Source organism: Pithys albifrons, chromosome 3 (assembly GCF_047495875.1).
Source record: "Pithys albifrons albifrons isolate INPA30051 chromosome 3, PitAlb_v1, whole genome shotgun sequence".
Classification (NCBI taxonomy): Eukaryota; Metazoa; Chordata; class Aves; order Passeriformes; family Thamnophilidae; genus Pithys; species Pithys albifrons.
Genome location: NC_092460.1, coordinates 21,806,575 through 21,828,839, shown reverse-complemented (window position 1 = coordinate 21,828,839; position 22,265 = coordinate 21,806,575). Strand labels below are relative to the sequence as shown.

The 22,265-nt window shown below is 42.7% G+C and overlaps 1 protein-coding gene across 1 annotated transcript in view; it reads right to left on the bottom strand.

The window, feature by feature from the left end:
* Nucleotides 1–22,265, bottom strand: part of SYN2 (synapsin II) — a 172,061-nt gene that overhangs the window by 81,772 nt on the left and 68,024 nt on the right. The window contains exons 4-5 of the mRNA XM_071550948.1: nt 21,770–21,926; nt 4,249–4,338 (exon numbers count right to left, since the gene is read on the bottom strand). Coding sequence (XP_071407049.1) covers nt 4,249–4,338; nt 21,770–21,926 — 247 coding nt within the window. The remainder of the gene's footprint in view (nt 1–4,248; nt 4,339–21,769; nt 21,927–22,265) is intronic.

Sequence of the window (22,265 nt, the reverse complement as noted above, 5' to 3'; positions counted from 1 at the left end):
GCAAGTGAGTTCAGAAAGCTCCCAAATATTTGACCATATTGAATTATTTTTCATTCAGGAACGCCCATTGCAGTTTGTCACTATGAATTTGGCTGCTCATGAACTTGTCCCAGAGAATTGTTACAACACATTTTGCCTTTTACTTTTTTAGTGTCTTAATTTTTCTAAACTGATTCCCGCAACCCAGCTGCACAAATTATTTTTGTGACCTATTTTCACCTTTCTGTTTCTTTTGACATTTGCATGGATCCATATTTGAAGGATAAGTTTGAAAATACTCTTCTGAGAATAAATATTGATATTTACTTTTTCTGTGGCTAAACTTACACATTTCCAATGAAATGCAGATAGTGAAAGGCCAACAGGAAGGCATGTCATTATTCCTTTGAGGAATATATGTCCTATAATATACAAAAGTCAATGTTTCACTTTTTATGAACTGTAAATCAGTTTTGTTATTTGAATTTACAATCCTAAATTAAAACACAATGTATTTCTAAAGACAAAAGAAAAATTATGAACACTATTCATTTGGACCATAGATTCACTATGGCTACTTACATAAACGAAATAAAAATAATTAAAAGGCTACAATTCTTCCAAAAAGAGTTGGTATTGCTGTGACAATATTGACAGTGCTATTTACTAACAGTCCTATACATTTATTAGACTAATTTACAGAAAGACTTAAAGCCAGGCCTTATTTCCTCATGTCGAATTAAAACTATTCGTAGAGAAGCTTAATAACCACAGAGCATTTGAATCAAGCACAGAGCTGCTTATTATTCAGTACATCTCCAGTGTAGCATTTGTTTCCGATTCCATTTTGATGTGATGGTGTCTTTTGAACAACACTCTACAGCAAACAGATATTTTCTGCTTTTTGACTCAACATAGTTCTGTTTCTGTTTCAGTTGTAGAGTAACTAGAACTTAACTCACCCAACACAGATTGCCTTCTTTTGTGCCTTTTACAAATAAATGAATTTTTTAATATTTATGAGCAGACTGGAATATAATTTGTATGCCGTAATTAGTTTTAAAAAACATTTTGTAATTGTCCTGCCATAAAATATCCCACATGAGGAGTTTCACAGTTAATGGCTGTCAACTTTGATTTCTGGCTGAGCATAAATTTGGCCAAACTTACCACAATGGATGGTACAAAGATGATTTTTTTTCCTCTCATATCAATAAATATGGCAGGCAAAGCTTTACAAAAACCCCTCTCAGAATGAGGTTCTCTTTTCCCTGAGATTCAGCACTGAGGAAGATTCTGAAAAGGCTTCACTACAATGTGGCGTCCTGAATATGTTATTTTCCTATCAAGGTTTTTACCGTAGTGGCATTGATATATTATCAACAGCAGATTATTTTTACTTCTTGAAACTGTGTATGTGTTATATGAAAGGTTTGAGCAGGAATATAGCCTGGCACAACACTTCATTTTAATTTGAAAGTGACTCACAACTTATGGTAAGATTAGGGAATAGAAGACAGAAGGGAGATTGCAAAGCTCAACAGGGAGAAAACCCCACCTTGAATATTGCTGGCTTTTTCTCAGTGTTCCACTTAAGTTTTAATTAAATTGTTCAGGAGTTATGTTGAAAAAGCCATGTTGACTTTTGTTCATGACAGAGAACATAAGAGTGGGAATGTAGTGAAATAAAGGGAACTAATTACTGAGGGAAAGGCTGTAGATATGACTCAACCAGCAATGAGTTCAAAAGCCTTCCAGCATTTTGTATAATCAGTCTGGGATGAATGTTTCTGTTTCAAAAAGTGTTTCAATAAAGCAGCTCCATTTTTACACAAGAGAATGGCATCTTTGTTGATTTACCTTCTCTTGCTGGCACAGAGAGCAGGAGGGTGTGAATGAGCGGGGCCAAGGAAGCTGCCCAGCCCCAGCCCTGGCACGCTGGGCTAAGCCCCAATGCCATGCCCAGGCACTGGGGCTGGCTCCTGCTGCCCACCCTCCCTGGGCTGCCCCCTCTGTGTGGCAGTCAGAGCTCCAGCTTTGCCTTAGGAAACAAGAGAGGAAAGAGCAAAAGCAAGAGGAACTACAGCAAAACCACTTTGAACTGTAATTTCACAATTCCGCAGAAGCAAATGAGGCCAGCTGTTAATGAAGTGCTTCAAAAGCAAAGCAAAAAATAAATAGCATGATTTGTGTTCAGTTCAGCAATAGAAGATGGGTTACCAGATCATCTTACAACCCACTCTGGAAATCTGAACACACTGTTACCTCATTCCATGTTGCCTGATTATTTCCCAAGCCACAAAGTTCCAAACACTTTCTTCAGAAGGAATAAAACCAACCAAATAAGCCCCATCACAGTCAGTTCCTGCAGCACTTGTGAGCCACATATGGCCCTGCAAAACCCCACACATGTTCATTTGCTCTACATTAACATTCATTACATAGAAATATGTAAAAAAAATTTCTCAGCTGTGGAGAACAACATTCAAAAGTTCAAACAAAAGGCAAATGATTTATCAGTTCAGACTTTAATAGCATGTGGGGGAACAAAGTGGGGGGAAAACACTGATATAGTTGCTATAGTCCTCAGCAAAATATGCCATATAAACTTATAAATCTAACACATCAATTCTTGCCCCAAAATTATAGGATATGGTCTTTGTTTCCAGGTACTGCAATTTAGCAATGGATTCAAAAAACCTGCTTTTTCAGTAAAATCAGACTGTCTCAAGTTGGTAGGAACCCCTAAGAATCATGGGGTCCCTACAGGACTGCCTCAGACTAACCCAGACACCCGAGAGCATCAACCAGATGCTCCTTGAACTCTGACAGGCTTGGTGTGATGCCATGGCCACTTCCCTGGGGAGCCTGAATAGCTGATAAAATAATGAAGAAAGAACAATAATTGCAGACAGGAAATTACAAACCAGCTTTAATCTTGGATATTCTTAGGAAAATAGATATAAAAACTTATTACTATTGAAAAAAGCACCTTGCACAACGAGATGTGGTTCTGCCTCTCTACCTGTTATGCAGGAATGCCTGAGGCAAAAGACACTTCCTGTGCAATATTTTCGTGACAAATCCATCAACAAAACCTCCTTTCCTTCTGGAAAGGTTTGTCAGTCTGGGACAGCATTTAGACCTGCTGCTCCACATCAGCTCCTTTGGCTCTACAGAACCTCTGGGTACCAAACCCCCTAAATACCTCACTGTGGGGGAATCTCCTCCCAGAAATGTCCCATGTGACAAGAGAAGTGGCAACACCTGTGAGTTCCTAGTCCAAAGGAACAGAGAGAATTGGATGAAGAGCCATCCTGCCACTCCCGCTAAAAATACAGCAGAACTGCTCTGTGCTGGTTTTGGTACCAAAAGATGAGGCAGATGTGGGAGAAGGAAGAGTCCAGAAGGAATCTCAGGCACCAGCTGTCCCCAGGGCTCACCTGAGGTCCCACCAAGTGTCAGCCAGACTCTCAGCTTGGGGACCTTGCACCATCAGCCAACTCACAGGTTTGTCTCAGCTTGGGGACCTTGCACAAGCAGCCAACTCACAGGTTTGTCCTGCCCTTGCAGCAGTACTTGAAGCCCAGCTGTGGGACATATGCTGAATGCATCAGATTCTACAATAATTGATGCTTCTCTGCCAGGCTATTCAATCAGCAAAGAGCCTCCCTTCAGGCTCTCTCAGTGCTGAAAGTGTTTCCTCTAGAGAAATACACTCAGGAAAGAATTTCTGATTAGAAACCATAAGAAAAGTGAGAAAAAAATGACTGTAGCATAACACAGGTCATGAGTAAAGGTCATATGTATTATTTTTATGAATGCATTTATGTCTGTAAAGGACTGGGAATTGGTGTTGGCTCAGGTACCCAAAGATCACAAGTCACAACCATCCTGATTTTAGGTGAATTCAAGCCCTGCACTGACCAGCACAAACCCTTGTGCATCATCTCCAAAGATAATAACACTTTGAACTTATAAAGGACAAACCATAAAAGTAACTCTTGCACTTCAATGGTTGTTCAGTGTCTTAGTCAGCATTTAATCTCCTTAAGATCTGTAACTGGTCAGCTAAAAAATTGCTACCTTTCCATATGAGACTCCTCCAGCTCACCATCACAATGCTTTCAAGTGGTCACTCGGTGCCATCCCCTGAAAGCTTTCCACATGTCTTTTAAAATACACAGTAAATGGGGCAAAGGGGCTGTGTGTCCCAGAGCCTGCTGGACAGGGACAAGAAGCACATTTAGCACTGCTCTCTGCACATACCATCTCCTTGTGATTCGGGTAGAATGTTTGCTCGATTAGAGGGAACTTCTCTGGACCCAGAGCTTTGTAGACAGACACCAGCTGGGCAAACTGCAAAATAAAGCAAAACAGAACACACAGCTGAGAAGAGAAACCACATTATATCCAAATGAGCTCATCCTATCATTTTGCTTTTTGTCTTCAGTGTTTCATAAACTCTGCAAATCCACACACACACTTGTCCTGGTTCAGCAACCGAGACCACTGTGTGGGTGTGACCAAAGCTGGGCATTCTAAACCCTCCACACCATTGCCCAGGAACTGGTACCAATAGATCATTTGCAGCAGCTGCTCAGGGCACACCTGAGCCCTCAGGCTGGGAGCTGGTTGGGAAAGAAGCCTCGCAGAGGAGCTGGGAGAACTCCCCTGCAGGGAGTCCTTGGCACCTCCGCACCCACCTGAGAGCTCAGCTCTGCTCATGGGCCAGCAACGATTCCAAAATCCCCTCTGACTTTATCCCAGAGTCAGATCCCCCAGTGTGGAACTCCCTGCCCTGGGGGAGGCACTGGGGGCTCCCACCTGCACCTGAGGGGAGAGAATCTTGGGGTTTGGGGACCTCTGGGACCACTCGTTGGATCCAGAGGAGGAGCAGAATCTGGACAGGAGGAACCCACCACTCTCCACCAGACTGTGCCATCATCTGCACCAACAGGTTTTTCACCTCCTTTTCCTTTGGACTTGGAGGAACCACGTGGGGCTCAGCACAGGGGCCACCAAACCCCACTGTGTTTGTGCCCCAGGGGGCTGGGTTAGACTGCTGGGGTTTGTGGGTTAAACCCAATTTCTCTTTGTGCCATTGCATTTATTGTAATGTTATTAAATTGTAACTCTGTCTTGTAATCTCTTTTGTGTTGGGTTCGTTTCTCCTGCCAGGTTACCTTTAAACCAGCACAGCACTACACGGGGCATTTCTCTCCCACACCCACCTTTTTAATCCACCCAAGGTGAGACTTCACATTTACATCAACACAGAACCACACCCCAAAGAGTTAAGCTCTCACAGGTACAGAAAATATATTGGAACTATCTCATTGTCTATATATTTTAAACTGATTTTGTGAGAATAAAATCATTTTAAGTTCCCCTTGTCTCCCATCTTTAATCTAAAAAGCAGATAAGTTTATAATTAATTTAGTGTCTGGCACCTCCCTGACACTGAAACTCAGTTTTGCAGAGTTGGCAAAGAGGTAAAAGCAATGACTATGTCATATTAACTGGTCAAGTGAGGGACAAACAGGGGAAGTTTAATTTCCAGGCTGTGTCTTGGTACCATATGGCCACTCTTCCACCACCACCAAAGATGTGGGTAATTTAAACATTCTGCCTTTTCTAGTTATATCTATTATATAATATTCTAATATAATAATCTGTTAGTGTTTATAGGCCCTTCCGGGGGCACATCCAACCTACCTGTACTCTGGACTGCAGCAGCTTAACACAGAAAGCAAAACAACATTTACACTCAAACACTTATCCAACTCTTTGTCACATGGGAATGCATTTGGAGGCTCTGCTTTCTCTTCAGTGAGCAGATCAGCTCTTCCCCTGCAGCCTTTCAAACCCACCTCAGAGCTGAGCCTGGGCTGAGCAGGGAGGGTTCCAGGGAGCAGAAGGGCTTTGGCAGCCCCAGCCGGGGCTGTTCCAGGGCTCCCCAGCTCTGGCTGGGACATGCCTGGGATGGGTTCCATTGGCACTGCGCCAACATGAGACATAAACAACTCAGCACAACAGTCTGAATAGTGGGATTTGCTGGTTGCAAACAGCACAGAAAGCAGAGAACAATAGAACTCTGTCCATAAGGCAGATAAAATACCTACTCTGAGAAGAGACTCGGGGGCAGGGAGAGCAAAAACTCTTTAAAGGGAAAAAAATATGAAGGCTTTGCTTGCATTTCCAGCTGGCACAGAGGACTTGTTTAATTCAGTGATGTTTACTTAGGTTTGGTAAAATACATCTTTAAATTTGGAATTCCAGTGGAAAATACCTTAATGCTGAGTAGTCTTCACCAAAAGCCTATGAAAATGTAGCTGGACAGTGTGCTGTGCAAATCAGACCTCAAGGAAAGGAAATATTATCACAGCTACCAAAATAAGGTGGTTTGGGAACAGGATTCACAACAACTTACTGGTTATTTCTGTTCTTATCCGAAACCCAAATTCAAAATTTCACAAGCAAACACTTCCCATTAAATACATGATTTTTGCCAAGCAATTCTAAGTTTAAAATAAATCTATTTACCTTTCTTTAAGAAAAAAGCTTTTAAAAATCATATTGTTGTATTTCCTGCGATTCTTTCCTTGGTTTCTTTTCCATTTTCATTGAAAGTGAGCAAAAGACAGTAAGAAAATGCCACTACTTTTAGGGATTGTGGCATTCATGCAAGAGGTAAGAAAGCTGTAATTCAGATTAATACTTGCATATGTTTGTTTGTTTTAAATAAAATAGTATCAACCACAGATAACACCCACGTATCACTCTAAAGTATCCTCCAGGCCAGTAACTAAGCTATGAAACAGTAAGTAGAAAAAGTAGGTTTCAGTTCGTGAGGCAGTGGAAAAATCCCAGATTTCCCAGAGCCAGGGGAATGATTTACCCTTTTCCCCTCTGGGATGCTGCTTCCCCTCTGTGTCTACAATCTGGGGAATCTCTTGTCAGACATTTCTTCTCCAAAGAGCATATTGAGAAATTCAACAGCAATTCACACAGATTTTTGGCCTTTTAATTGTACATCCACAAACTGTGAGAAATATTTATTAGTTTCCCTGATTCCTGCTGGGCCTATTTATAAAGAGGAATTTCACTGAAGTTTTAATGAGCTTCTATCAATTTTTAAGTGTGATCTGGACCTCATATTTTTCTCTTTTCCTGTTAAGCAGCTGAAGCAAATAAATACCAGTCATGGGCAAGGGCATAATCTTTTTAGATGAGAAACTACTGAATTACTATCTAAGCCAATGCTGAATGTTTTCAGACATGGGATGTTCATGAAATAGAAAATCCTGGTAGACCCATTTTACAATTAAATTAAGTTTTTCATGTGGATGCCAAAAAACCCTGGGAGGTTTTAATAATAATTAAAAAAAATCCAAAACAAACTAAACTGTAGAGCTTAGTATTTCAGCAAAAGTCTTCTCAATATCTTTACAAAAACCAAGAAAGTGGAAAAACATTCTTAGTTTAGGCAGTTGAATTTACTTCTCATTTCCAAATTTTGCATCTTATTTTCAACTCAAAGAGGGATGTCCTTAAGTACACGTATTTACAGTTTTCAAAGTACTATTTTAAAAGGAAAATAGTTGGATTTTGTGACATTCACTGTCATGGCAACTCTTCTCTTTTGCAGTCAGGATTCAATGCTTTCACACCCAGGCCCAGAGCCTGTTCCTCCAGAACAGAACAGGTCAGGTCAGATGGACTTTTTCTCCTCTCCAACAAGATATGCACAGATAAGAAGAAATACTTAGTAAAAAACACACATAGTCCCTTTGATTTCATAGAAAAATTTTCTGGGGTTTCATCACTCGAAGACTACATTTGAGTGCACAAATCATGCTGTAACCAAGCAGAAGTTACCAAAAGTCCCTTTGCTAACTTCAGGAAGATTTGAATAATTACTTTGCTTATCCCTTTTGATGAGTTGAAATGTGCTTAATTACACGTGTGTCTCCTCTGAAAAGCTCGGATTTGCTCCTGAAAAACCACACAAACTTCTCCCTTGAAGATAATTAGATATGATATTTAAAACTAATTACTGCAGATGGTGCTTTGTGTTACCTTTAATTCCAGCAAGCTGCTAATCTCCCTTGCCAGGCTGAAGGATTTGTGTCATCATCTGTTTCAGTGGGGAGCTTCTGGGATGTTGGGTAAGATGTTCATGCTCCCCTCTGGGCTCTGTGTTACTGAGCCTTTGGCACAGAGTTGCCTCTGGTGGGAGTGGTTGTTACCTGTCCCCGTTCTGCTGCCCCCAGGAGAACTCTAACCAGCCATCCACCACTTCATGGTAACAACCACAATCATCCCAAAACTCTCTGGGTGGTTTCACCCATCCAGATGAGATGGCATTCTCTAAGACTACAGAAACAGGAAAGCTTGGATGGGTGAACACTTCTTGAATCCCTCTATCATTAAAAAATTATAGTACTTTCAGCTGAAATTTAACTTATCTTTGGCTGCTTTAAGGTGTGGGTACATCTAAAGAGGGAAGAAACTCCATGCAATACCAATTTACTTCTGGACTTCCATATATCAACTTGCTTCTTACCAAATGCATGGGTGAGTATCAGTGTTTGTGGGTGGAATTACTAAAGTAAAATTCCTAAGTGTCTAATGTGATCCCAGTATTCACCATGTGAGCATGGATGGGGACCTCAGCAGTGGGATTCTCCTCTCAACATACAAGTGGAAGGTCCCTTTTCCCTGCAGGGACTGCACAGGTCCCTTGGAGGGTCTGCAGGTTATGAAGCTGAAAGATGAGCTGGGTTCCATTCAAGGCTGAGTATGTTACAGTTTCATTACATGGATTTAATCAAGAAAATGACACATTGACTTCTTCACCCCCTTCAGATGGTACCATGAAAAATACCCTGAAGTCCATTTTTCAGCTGAAATGTCCATTTTCAGGCTGAGACTCAAAAATATGGTTGGACACTCCAGAACAGTAGGAGATGTTCAAAACCACAGAGTCAGCACCATTAGAGCAAACATATGAGAGGTCCTTGGAGGCCAACAGATTGAGACACAAATATTTTATACCTTTCAGAGAGGGAAGGAATTAGTTGTGTGGAAAGGGCTGCGAGGATACATTCGACAGATGTACTCTGTGGGAGTCTATTTACTTTAGCCAAGATTTTTCATTATGCCTGAATTTTAAACACAGTTTCTGTGTTGTCTTTGTTTGTTTGGATGACTCAGTTTTGAAACAATTATTACCTGGGAAGTATCTGTTGTGCTGCCCTTTGTACCCTCTCCATGTGCTTCCTTGTTGCGATTGGCCAACGCTTCTTCTCTTACACTTTAGTAAACATTAAATACTTTTCCAGAAGGCTGAGTTTGTGCACATTTTATTTGTTATTTGATACCTAACACGAGAATGAAGGGGAACAGACCCCTGCCTGCAGCTTTGGTACTTCTCTCTGTCAGCAGGAGTTGACAGACACCTTAATGGAGGTATTCAAACCTTCAAGTTAATCCCGAGTCTGACATGGCCACTGAAGGATGGGACTGGGCCTACAGAGCAGTTTGGGCACAGTAACAGAACACAGAAGAGATGGGAACTGACAAAAGAACTTGGTGTTCCTCCAGTGGTTTTCCACCGTGATCCAAAGCCAAAGACAACACAGTTGGACTATGAATGGAAAGATTATTGACAGGGACCTGCGCTGGAATTTCAGGAGTTTTCTCCCTCGGATCCCTAAGCCCTGTGCAGCCCAGCAGCACACAGGAGCAAGGTGCGGATCCCCTTCCCAGGCTGAGCTCTCCCCCACTGCACTTCTCCCTCAAGCCCTGCTCTGAGTCTCACAGCATCTCTCCCTTCCACCTTTGCCTGCAGCCGATATTTCCTCACCTTCTGTACCTTCAGCTCCTTCAGCCTCTGGGGTTCTTGTCTGCACCTCCTGAGGTGCTGCTGCTCAGCCTGTTTGGATTGTGCTGACCCTTCCCAGAGAGGTTGGGGCTGTCTGCTCTGAGTTACTCACAATTTCCAGGAGCTTTCGTTCTACTCCTGCAGCTCCCCTGCAGCAAAAGCACTGGCTCTGAGAGGCACAGCTCTCCCACTGTTTATCACTGCTGGAATTGACTGCTAGAACATTTTCACACTGGAATTACAGCAAATGAGACAAACCATTAAGAGCTTCTACAGGATAAAAAAAAAAAAGAAGAAAAGAAAAGAAAAGAAAAGAAAAGAAAAGAAAAGAAAAGAAAAGAAAAGAAAAGAAAAGAAAAGAAAAGAAAAGAAAAGAAAAGAAAAGAAAAGAAAAGAAAAAAAACCTTAAATGAAAACCTCATGGCCTTGGAAGAACTGCATGAACTTGCCTACAAATTACCAGAGTGCATCCACGAGAGAAAAAAAGAAATTTTCTATAACAACAAGCAGGATTAGAAAATCCCCAAACAACCAGAAAAGGGTCACAGTTAGTCACATAAAAACATCTCCTCTTGGCTTGCAGGGCTGGGCAGCAAAGCATCTGGCAACGAGAAACACCTTGGCTGATGGAAGAGGCACTGACAAAATGAGTAAACACTGAGGAAAATGAGGTTTAAGGAAAAGACATGTATTAAAATGAAGGAAAACAACCTATGAGCATAAATGGAAGAAAACAGATCAAGACATGTTTGTTAGAAAAGAATTAACAAGAAGTAATACCATGAGGCCCAGATCAAGAGACCTTATAGAACTCTGTATTCCAGAATAAAAAGTTACAGAGGGAAACAAAAAAAGAGAAGTTAATGGAAATGAGAGGCTCTGGAAATTCCTTCCTGAGTGCTCTTGCAGCAATGAGAATGTACACTGTATTCCATTGCTGTGGGAACATGGAATTCAGTGTTCTGAACAAGGAAACTTTTGGGCACCTGTTTATCTTGATGGGACTTGTGCATGTGCTTAAGTACTTCTCAAAAAGGCCCTGAGACTTTCCAGTTCAAATAGTAGGTTTTTATAAAAACCTACAGGGTTTGAATTCAGGCATGAAGTCAATGAAACTTTACAGTAGAGGAAGAAATCATTGGTGGATTTCCATGGTGGACTTCCATTGCTCAGACACCCCCCCCTCTCTGTTAAACCCAGTACAGAAAGCCAGAGGACTCCTCCGAGGTGTCTTTTTAATTACATATTAAGATTACACAAGAAATCAAACTTAATTTTCATAATCTGGCCTTCAGTTACAGATATTTGCCTTAAGAAAGAACAAAAGAGGGTTTCTGAGTTCCAGTACTGTGGCAGGAACAGCAGATAACACAAAGGATATGAACAGTCTTGTTTTGCAGATTAATTGTACAGTGTTTATTTAAAATACAGTTTCTTTCAGTAGAAGGTAAGAAATGGCTAAAAATCTGTTTGGATTTTCCGCCACCAGAAATGTTGGATGCAGTGGAAGTCTGTAATGGAAGTCAAGAGCTCCCACTGCTGCTGTTCAGTGCAGAGAACAACAGGGAGAAGAGGCAACAATCTACCACGAAATTCAGGGATGCAGAGGAAAAGCTGGACTCTGCTTTTGCATTCAGTGCAGTCAATGCTGGTCAAAGCAAAATACACACATCCTCAGTTTATACATAAAGTACTTCAGAGTGCAAGCTAGGATTGATGAATATGGAGCTCTAAGACTCACTGGCTGTATGGAACAGAAAACAAATCATCACCACCCTGAGGTATATTCATTATTTAAGCGTCTCAGGTTTTTTCAAGGAATTTCAAGTGAGCTTACTTATTTTAGGAAAGAAAATCAGACTGGAATATTCCCTTTCTATTTCAAGATTAGATTAAATTAAAATAGCTCTATAAAGAGGTGTAAAGAGCAAACACACTGCCAGTTTTAATGTATTTAGATTTCTAGTTATGCATTTAAATTAGTAACTATTCATGAAATTTGCTCCAGTTCAGTGTTCAAACCTGACAGTAAATTGTCTTTTGACCAGAAAGCTTCAAATGTTTTCCCCTCCCTTCTGACAAAGTTCTGTGAATTTACTTTCAGCTCTCGCACTACAAATACATCAACATGTTTTGCTTTAACTGCCAGATTGGGCCAAAATCTTCCCTGGCTGACAGAGAATTAAACTGCAGGTTTTGATGCTTGAGAAAGTTCTGCTCAGAGCAGTGCTGGAGGAAGCGCACCTGTGGACAGTGTGTTCTCTGGTGCCCTGTGGATACACAGCCCTCTGCCTTCCCTTTAAATCTGGAAATCCAATGCCCCTCAATGGATAAAGGCCATGAAATCCTCTGCCACTGATGTAAATATTTGCTAATGGGCCAATGGAATTTGTTCTGGACTTTGCTGCACACCCTCATGTGGGGCTGTAGGAGCTCTGCCACCTGTGTCGTGGTGCCCAGTGCCCCAGAGAGCAGCTTTGCTCTGCCCGAGGGGCACAGGCAGCTCCTGGCACCCATACCTGGAGCACACAGAGGAACTGGCCTTGCTTCAGTAGCCTCCTAAAGCCACAGGGCAGGAAAAGGGCACTGCACCCCTCTGGCTGCCCCCTGCCCTGCCTTTGCCTATCTAATAGATCAATCTTGAATGATTGGAATAAAAGGAAAGGTCAGTGCTGCCTCCAGGTTTCATCTGATGAAACACAGAAAACTATAGGCACTGACTGAAATATATCTTAACATTTCTAACAGTTACCACCATAACAGACATTAAATTGGAACATCCCTAAATGTCTCCCATAACAGACATTAAATTGGAACATCCCTAAATGTCTCCTCAGCTTGCAGGTATGCATTCTTCAGCCTTGCCCTTTAAGAAGATCCCCTCTGGCATATGGAGGAGAGAAATCACCAGCCAAATTCCATCCCACTGATCAGCATTATTGTACAAATATTATTTTTGGTAATGAGCACAGAATTTTCTTATAGTACAATAAATATTATAATGTCTGTCTTTAAACCAAATGTGGATGAGCATTGAAAATGTCCTAGATTTTCAGAAAAGAGGTTTTCAAAGCACTTCTCTGCTTGCACACATTCATTTTGTTTGCTGTTCACTCCCCATATGATGCTTTGACACAATACTGAAACTCCTGTGTGTGGTTGTGTCTCCTATCAGCATCTCTTCAATAATGTGTGTCACCAGGATGCTGGAATGAACAGAGCCAGTTCTTCCCTCTGCTCCTCCCTGTGGAGCGCTGACAAGTGCCCTGCCAGTGCCCCAATCTGTTGTTCAAGATTATTAAAGTGTAACTTGAAGGGGGAAAAGCACAAGACTGTAACTTGGAGTAGCAAGACACGAAGGAGAAAACAAGGTAGGAGAGAACACTACAATACCATCAAATAGCAAGAAAGGGCAGATAAAACAGACCTTCCAAAGAAAGCAAGGAAAGAATAGAGAAACAAAGTGTTCTCTAAGAGTAGAAAGATGAAGACAGATAAGTAGAAAATCATCTGTAAAAGAAAGGCAAAGCAGATTATGGCTCATGGAGGCTCAGAATTGTGTAAAGCTTGGCAAAAGGAGCAGAAAAGAAAAATGTCAAACAAGTATTTGGCTATGTGCTCCCAAACTGTAGGAAATGAAGCAAACAAGAACTGTGGGATTTACAGTCCTACCAAGTCTGGCAAAAGGAAGAGCCATAACCAGCCTTCCCTCAGAATGGCTGCAGAGGAACAAGGGAGGCAATCTGGGCATAACAAAACGTTCTATGGAACTTCTCTTACACTTAAAACTTGAATAACAATAAATTCCTGCAATGAAGCAGAGGCTGACATTTGAAGATGTTTCAGGAGAAGGTGGGTTCTCATCTGGAGTTCTGTGTGAAATGCCAGGACCTTTCAGCTGTCCTGACACCCTCCAGGTATCTCTGTCTTCCTCTGCCAGCTTTTGCCCAGAAAACATGCCCTGCTTGGCTCCTCTTTGCCACATCACTGACCCTGTGGAGCAGAGTGTACCTGTGCCAGCAGTGCCCTTTGCTTGAGCCAAGCCTGCTGGGCACCAGCTCCCCATGCCCACACTGACAGATGCCTCTGCCCAAGCTGCCACAGCTCTGCCACAGCTCCACACACCACAGTGGCACTTCTGCCTCCCACTGTGATTCCATCAGGCCAACACAGACCTTTCCACGAGTGTGGCAACAACTCATTAAGGTCCCAGTGCTCACAAATGACTTTTGCAGAGCCATCATTATGTTGTAGGTTGTCCCACATTTTCCACCAGAGTAAATGTGTAATTTAGGGATCAGCACATCCTTGCAGCCTTCTGCACCAGCCCCTGTCCTGCAGCCTCCCCGGGCACACACACACTCCCAGGAGGACAGATGTGCAGCCAGATGCAGGTTCTGGTGTGTTTTTCCTTTGCTGTAAAGAAACCAGAACTACACTCGTGAAATTGGAGTGCTTTTGTGAGGATTTTCTTTCTCTTCAGTCATATATGGTTGGTCTGTACAACTACAGCAGTTCTGTGGCCTCTGCAGTGCTGAAATACTTATCTCTTTCAGAACCCAGAAGCAGCAATGCAGCTCCTTCAGTACATGAAATTAGTACCTCACAGTGCAGGCTTAACTGAAATTAAAAAAAGACCTATTTTCTCTCTACAGCAACCATGGACATGGAACCTTGAAATTCCTGACAGGTAAATCAGAGTCTTCATGTTTGGGGCAGTTCACTTAACTTTACCTCCCTGCCTAATTCCCCTTGGTAGCAATCTGCTGTACACAGTAGATTTGAGCAGTGAATAAACTGGGCTATTCCTGAACTACAATCCTGTCACCAATACGTGCAGGTGAAGGTAAAATCAAAGCAGGGTTCAATTAGAGCAAACAATTAAGCATGGAAATTTCACATCAATCATTTTAGGATGCCTGCAAAGGGATGCATGCAGGACAGAAGAGGTTTTTTAAAGAAAATTCAACTTGGGCAACTGGAAAATTGGGGATAAAGGGGGGGGGGGGTATCCTGGTTGTTTGTTTTTCTAAATATTATTTCCCAGTCTGAATCCTGAAATTTTACCTATTGCTGCAAGCACTGACATCACCAGCACATTTTCCAGTTAATTCTGGCCTCCACAGTTAGTTTTTTCGCTCACTTACATAGAACCACTGAATTATTTAGGTTGGAAAAGACCCCTAAGAGCATCAAGACAACCATTAACCTGCTGAGTCCACCACTAACCCATGTCCTTAAGTCCCAAGTCTACATGTCTTAAATCACTCCAGGGGTAGTGACATCATGCACTATGAGAAAGTTTACATACTGCCTTTAAGCCTTAGTAAGAAAAAAGGCTCACTTACTCCTTGAATGACATTTTCTACAGGAAAACAGAGATAATAAAATGTCTTGATTGCTACTTTAAATAATGCCAAATCATACCTTTGGGTAATTATACTCTTTTTCCTCTTTACTTTTTCTTTTCATAAATGCTTTACAACAGAATCCACACATTAGACATGAGTGAAAATCTAAGATGGATTGGGAATCCAACAAGGACAGTTTTTTGCCTTAACTCAGTGTATGTAAATCAAACTAGGTAAAATTTTAGTCTCATTTGACTGGGATGTGTCACACACAAGACTAAGGCAACATGACACTGCCATGAACCATTCTGCTGTGGTGAGAGAAGGCCATGAACAGATGAGGTTCCTCCACAGCTCTGTGTGGACTCAGCTACAAAGACCTCAGTCTTTATTTATAAAACTCATGCTTTCCCTCCCAGCTAAGTAACTTTCTGATATTCTCACTGGCATTTCAGTGAAATCCATCTCGAGCCAGGATTGTGATTTTATCATGAGGTAGGTGGCAAGTGTTATTACAGTAGTTAAGTAACCCAATCACTGTAACAACCCCAAATCGAGAATGTTTTGGTACTCAAACATCTCACCACACACAGTAATTTCAACATTTTCTTTGCCATATTGCTCACCCTCAAACTTTCCAAAGGGCTGTACATTGCTCTGAACTTCTGACAAGCATTTGAAGGAATTAAGTATGTCCTGACATCAGAGAAGACAAGCTTTAAGACTTCAGTATGTTCCTGGCGATCTTCCCACCACACCCCACCTTACAATAACAGATCTCAGATCAAACTCATCTTTGCCGGGGTGTCTGCAGGCAGAGCACAAGAGGAGTTCTGCAGGCAAAGTCAGGGCATGTGCTTCAGGCTGTGACACAGGGCATGAATCTGCCCTCAGGGCTCAAAAGAGGTGTTGTGCACCTGGAGCTGTGAGTTCCAAAAGCACCAAACACCTGACACTCTGAAGAACAGTAATGTAAAAACCAAAGGTCTTGTATGATGAATTCTAATTCTCATTTTATCTCAGAGCACTTTTCTAAGTAGTCTAAATTCCCTGGCTTCGCTTCCCAGTTCTATACCACACCAAATTTTGCACTGATGTAAGACTGATGGCCCATTCAATACTTCCCACTCTTTAAAGGCCCATTCCATTGCATACCCTCTTTTTTTCCCCTGGTGTTATCCAAGTTGCAACTCCCTTCTACCACTCAATTTTTACCCTCTAGAAAGTCAATCTATTTCTCATGAATTAATAAATATTATTACTTATGGCTTTATCTGGCATTCTCCTTTCCAGTTTTTCATAGGACTTTTGACCTTGCAACGTTGATAGAAATAGTTTTCATACAATTATCAGGTCACTGGTTTTGACAAAGGAATTGTGCAGAACAACATGCCTTACATGCTCTGAAAAGAAGGGGTTCATGGAGGGGCAGTCCAAGCATGTGCTTCCTTACCTGCACTATTGCAAAACTGAGCTGGATCTCCAGAAAGGGCTTTCTTTTGGGGCACAGCAGCATCAGGGGTTTGTACACTGAACACAGCAACAGCCTGAGGAGGTGCCCTCCAGGCACCCAGAGCAGTTAGAGAGGAGTGCACTCCAGCACCCACACCAGTTGGTGAGCAGTGCACTGCAGGCACCCAAACCAGTCAGTGAGCAGTGCACTGCAGGCACCCAAACCAGTTGGAGAGGAGTGCACTCCAGCACCCTAATCAGTTGGTGAGCAGTGCACTGCAGGCACCCAAACCAGTTGGTGAGCAGTGCACTCCAGCACCCTAATCAGTTGGTAAGCAGTGCACTGCAGGCACCCAAACCAGTGTGCAGCAGGGATTTCTCACAGGCAGGTGGGATCTATGAGAAAGGTGTAATGTAACCAGGTAGATGATGATATTGGCAAAACCAACAGTCCCTGGATTCTGCTACAATATGTGAACATTCATTAAATCAGTTGAATCAAAGGATTAATGGATTTTTTTCTCTCAGAGTATCTATCCTGGGCATGGATTGAAACAGCTCCATAAAATCACAGAATATCCTGAGCTGGAAGGGGCCCACAAGGATCATCAAAGTCCAACTCCTGGCCCTGATGAGGACACCCCAACAATCCCAGCAGGTGCCATGCCAGCCTGCATGGTTTACCTCCCCAAAATATGATGAAGATTTCAAAATGCTCTGAGATACACACTGTTGTGTCTACACCTCCCAGGAACACAAAGACCTGAAGGCAGAATATTCCAGGTTAAACAGCCAAACAAAGCCCCCTCAATTTGTGTAGAAATTTTTTTTTTTGCTCAATTAGGAGTCCACACTCCTACTTAGGTCCCAGCTAAGGGATGGTGCCACCACACAGTCAGAAAGGGAACCAATCTCATGTTTCCAGGCTTAGCTTATGTTCATGGGTAGTTAAACTCAGGACTGAGATCTGTGGTGGAGCCAAGCCTGTCCACAGCCACAGCATGTGGATGTTGCTGCTAAACATCCTTGTGCACAGAGATGCAGTGGGGACACACATGCAGGCAGTGTAAATACATACAGACAGACAGTGGGGACACACATGTGGGCAGTGTAAATACATACATACAGACAGTGGGGACACACATGCAGGCAGTGTAAATACATACATACAGACAGTGGGGACACACATGTGGGCAGTGTACATACATACATACATACAGACAGACAGTGGGGACACACATGCAGGCAGTGTACATACATACAGACAGACAGTGGGGACACACATGCAGGCAGTGTAAATACATACATACAGACAGTGGGGACACGCATGCAGGCAGTGTAAATACATACATACAGACAATGGGGACACACATGTGGGCAGTGTACATACATACATACATACAGACAGACAGTGGGGACACACATGCAGGCAGTGTACATACATACATACAGACAGTGGGGACACACATGCAGGCAGTGTAAATACATACATACAGACAGTGGGGACACACATGCGGGCAGTGTAAATACATACATACAAACAGTGGGGACACACATGCGGGCAGTGTACATACATACATACAACCAGTGGGGACACACATGCAGGCAGTGTACATACATACATACAGTGGGGACACACATGTGGGCAGTGTACATACATACAGACAGACAGTGGGGACACACATGCGGGCAGTGTACATACATACATACAGACAGTGGGGATATGCAGGCAGTGTACATACATACATACAGACAGTGGGGACACACATGCGGGCAGTGTAAATACATACATACAGACAGACAGTGGGGACACACATGCGGGCAGTGTAAATACATACATACAGACAGTGGGGACACACATGCAGGCAGTGTACATACATACAGACAGACAGTGGGGACACACATGCAGGCAGTGTACATACATACATACAGACAGTGGGGACACACATGCAGGCAGTGTAAATACATACATACAGCCAGTGGGGACACACATGCGGGCAGTGTACATACATACATACAGACAGTGGGGACACACATGCAGGCAGTGTAAATACATACAGACAGTGGGGATATGCAGGCAGTGTACATACATACATACAGACAGTGGGGACACACATGTGGGCAGTGTACATACATACATACACTGGGGACATACATGCTCTGTTATACACCTTAATGAAAACAACTTCAGGGAATTGCAGAAGGCAATTAAAACATGAAGGAAGCCAGTTTGGAACATGAGACCTCTCTGATGCTAAAATGTCTCTAGAACAGTTATTTCTGAGAGGAAAAACATAAGAGATGTGAAATGGACCCTTGATGAAGCTCTGCAAAACTTGAGTATTTCAAAGGAAACTTTGTCAGATGTACAAGTGGCAAGGTAAACAATCTCAAAGGAAAAATATCCATCATCTCTACATTCAAGTTAAAATAAGATCAGCCGAAAACCATTTTCATTTCATTTGTATCTCTGTGAGACAAACTACAGAAATTTCAGCCAAAAGTGAAAATTTCTGGAAACCCCAAAGGTACTGATATGGCAATCTGTAAGGAGAAATTATTAATTTACTTTTTATTGCATCATTATTGCAAGTAAACGCTGCTAGGTTTGCTCCCCTATTTTATTGCGTGCAGTGAATCAAACCATTGAGAAATGCCACACAGCTAGAAAAATGTGATTTGTGAAAAGAAGTAATCCAGCACTGAACAATATGTATTCTCAGGTGTTATAAATGCTCTATTAATTATTTAGTCCCTCCAGTAGTTTGCTGCAACATAAAAGTGTAATAAAATTATCTGCAAGAGCTATATGTTCAAATGTGCTGACGATTGTTTGGAGGGATATTCATTGTGAATGTGAAAAAATTAAAACTCTTCAAGGCAATAAAAACACTACAGTAAAACTTTTTATCAGTTTGAAAAAAATTGACAACTCTTTTGTTCTTACCCAGACATCAGAGGGAAAAAATTCAGTTTTGATTATTTACAACACAAGGGATTCTTTAAAATTCTGTTGGCTCTTGGACAATTGAATATCCCTATTAGAGGAACAGTGACTGCACCATGGATAATCGTCTTCTATAGAACCACATTTTAACTTGTGGCTAATGATGTTTAGTTCTCTGTGAATCAAAAAGATCACCAAATTCTATCTCCATCACTACAAAGCATGTCAAGAAAAACTGCATTGGCTTCTACACTAGAACTGGCAAAGATCAGTGACTCCCCAGGTGGAACTGCAAGGATCAACTCCAGCCCCACAGGCGCAGGATTATGAAAAGGGCTTTGAAATGAGGAAACGAAAAGCTTCAGATTTCCTTGCTACAGCACAGCCCCAAAAATTTCACAGGCATGAGGAAAACACTGGCTAAAGTCTGCTTAAATTATGCTCAAAACCACAAATATGAAAAATATTCTCAGCTTGTTTTTCCCAGACAAATTGTGAATAAACACACTCTCTTCACTGGAGGAAGTCTGTGAGCAGGGCACAGCCTCATAGTTGGCTTCCTCACTTAGCTCACTACTTGCACTGCAAATAGTTTTTTCTGTCTCCACACTGACTCTTTGAAAAAAAAAAAGGATTGAAATTTGCTTTTTCTTCCTTTCACTATTCCTCCCCTGCTCACAGAAGTAACTTCACAGTCTGGTAGTCAGTATCCATGATGGGGAGCCAAACCAGCAATCGAACCCCAGGCACCCACTGGCTCTGCAGCATCAGCAGCGGGTTTGGGTGCAGCTCTGTGATGGGTTGGGCTGGCAAAATGCCAACTGCCCAACACAGAGACAGAGAATTTACCCCACACCAAGTAAAGAGGGGGGAGGAAGAAAAAAACAAAGAGGAAAGGAAAAAAAAAGCAAACCCAAAATAACAAGCTTCTTATATTATACAAAAGAGAGGCAATTAAAAATAGAATATGATATAATATATATACATAAAAATGTGGAAAAAATACAAATCAACAACAAGAACCACCAAGTTGCCCACCCAAAGAACACAGACCTCCACCACCTCAGTTTATAAAAAGACTCCAACAAACTCCCTCCAAAGGATACTCAGCAAGAGAAAAACAAACCATCAACAAAATGAAAAAAAAAGTGCTCCCCAAACCAAAGAGCTGCGAAGCGGTGATGAGGTCAAACACCCCCTATAAGGGTGAAAGAAGGTCTGCTCAGCACAGGCCATGAAGGCATTGAGCTGGGCACCTCCTACAGCTCCTTTTCTACTTGATTTGATGTCAAATGATATGAAATATCTCTTTGGTTGCTTAAGTCAGGTGATGCTTGTCCCCTCTAATCTACATAGACTCTCTGGGCCTGTGTCCAAGTTCAGCAAGCTGGGACCAGTTTATCCCTGTGTGGGTGTGACCAAAGCTGTGTATTCTAAACCCTCTATGCCATTGCCCAGGAACTGTTCCCAATGGACCATTGGCAGCAGCTGCCCAGGACACCTGACCCCTCAGGCTGGGAGCTGGCTGGAAAAGAAGCCTGGCAGAGGAGCTGGAAGAACTCCCCTCCAAGGAGTCCTTGGCACCTCCACACCCACCTGAGAGCTCAGCTCTGCTCATGGGCCAGCAACGATTCCAAAAACCCCCCTGACTTTATCCCAGAGTCAGATCTCCCAGTGTGGAACTCCCTGCCCTGGGGGAGGCACTGGAGGCTCCCAGCTGCACCTCAGGGGAGAGAATCTTGGGGTTTGGAGACCGGGGGACCACTCATGGGATCCAGAGGGGGAGCAGAACCTGGACAGGAGGAGCCCACCACTCTCCACCAGACTGTGCCATCATCTGCACCAACAGGTTTTTCTTTCTCTTCTTTTTCCTTTGGCCTCAGGGGAACCACGTGGGGCTCAGCACAGGGGCCAACAAACCCGACTGTGTTTGTGCCCCAGGGAGCTGGGTTACACTGCTGGGTTTGTGGGTTAAACCCAATTTCTCTTTGTGCCATTGCATTAATTGTAATCTTGTTATTAAATTGTAACTCTGATTTATAATCTCTCTCGTGGTGGTTCGTTTCTCCTGCCGGGTTACCTTTAAAGCAGCACAGCCTGCTGCACTAAGGCCCAGCTAAAACCAAAGCCAGAACTGTCCCCAGCACTCACCACCCAGGGCTTGTCACAGAAGTTGTAGATGGAGGCCAGGGAGTTGACACTGGGCACTCCTGCGTACTGCAGCCCCACGATCAGCGCACGGAAATCCTCGTGCTCCGCCATGCTGAAGGAGTGCTGGCGAACGAGCACGAAGTCAGGCCTGAAGGACCTAGCAGGGAACAGAAATGGTGCTGATGGTCAGTAAGCCAAGTGTGTACCTTCAACAAAAGGGAAAACATCTGGCTGAGGGATGGGGAAGGGCTGAAACACCACTCAAACCAAGGGGAATTGCTACAAGGTGGGAAGAGTTGGGATGGCTCTGTGAAAATCTGAACTGCATAATTTTTTAACTGATGTTCAGAAAACATCAGCATCTCCTTAATTTTGTGAGTCTATTAATAGCAAAGAGAAATTTTCATTGTTTTCAAGTTGTTTTGCCACTAAAAGTTAAATCACATCTTGTCCCAGTTCAGCAGGCAGAACCAGTTTATCCCTCTGTGGGTGTGGT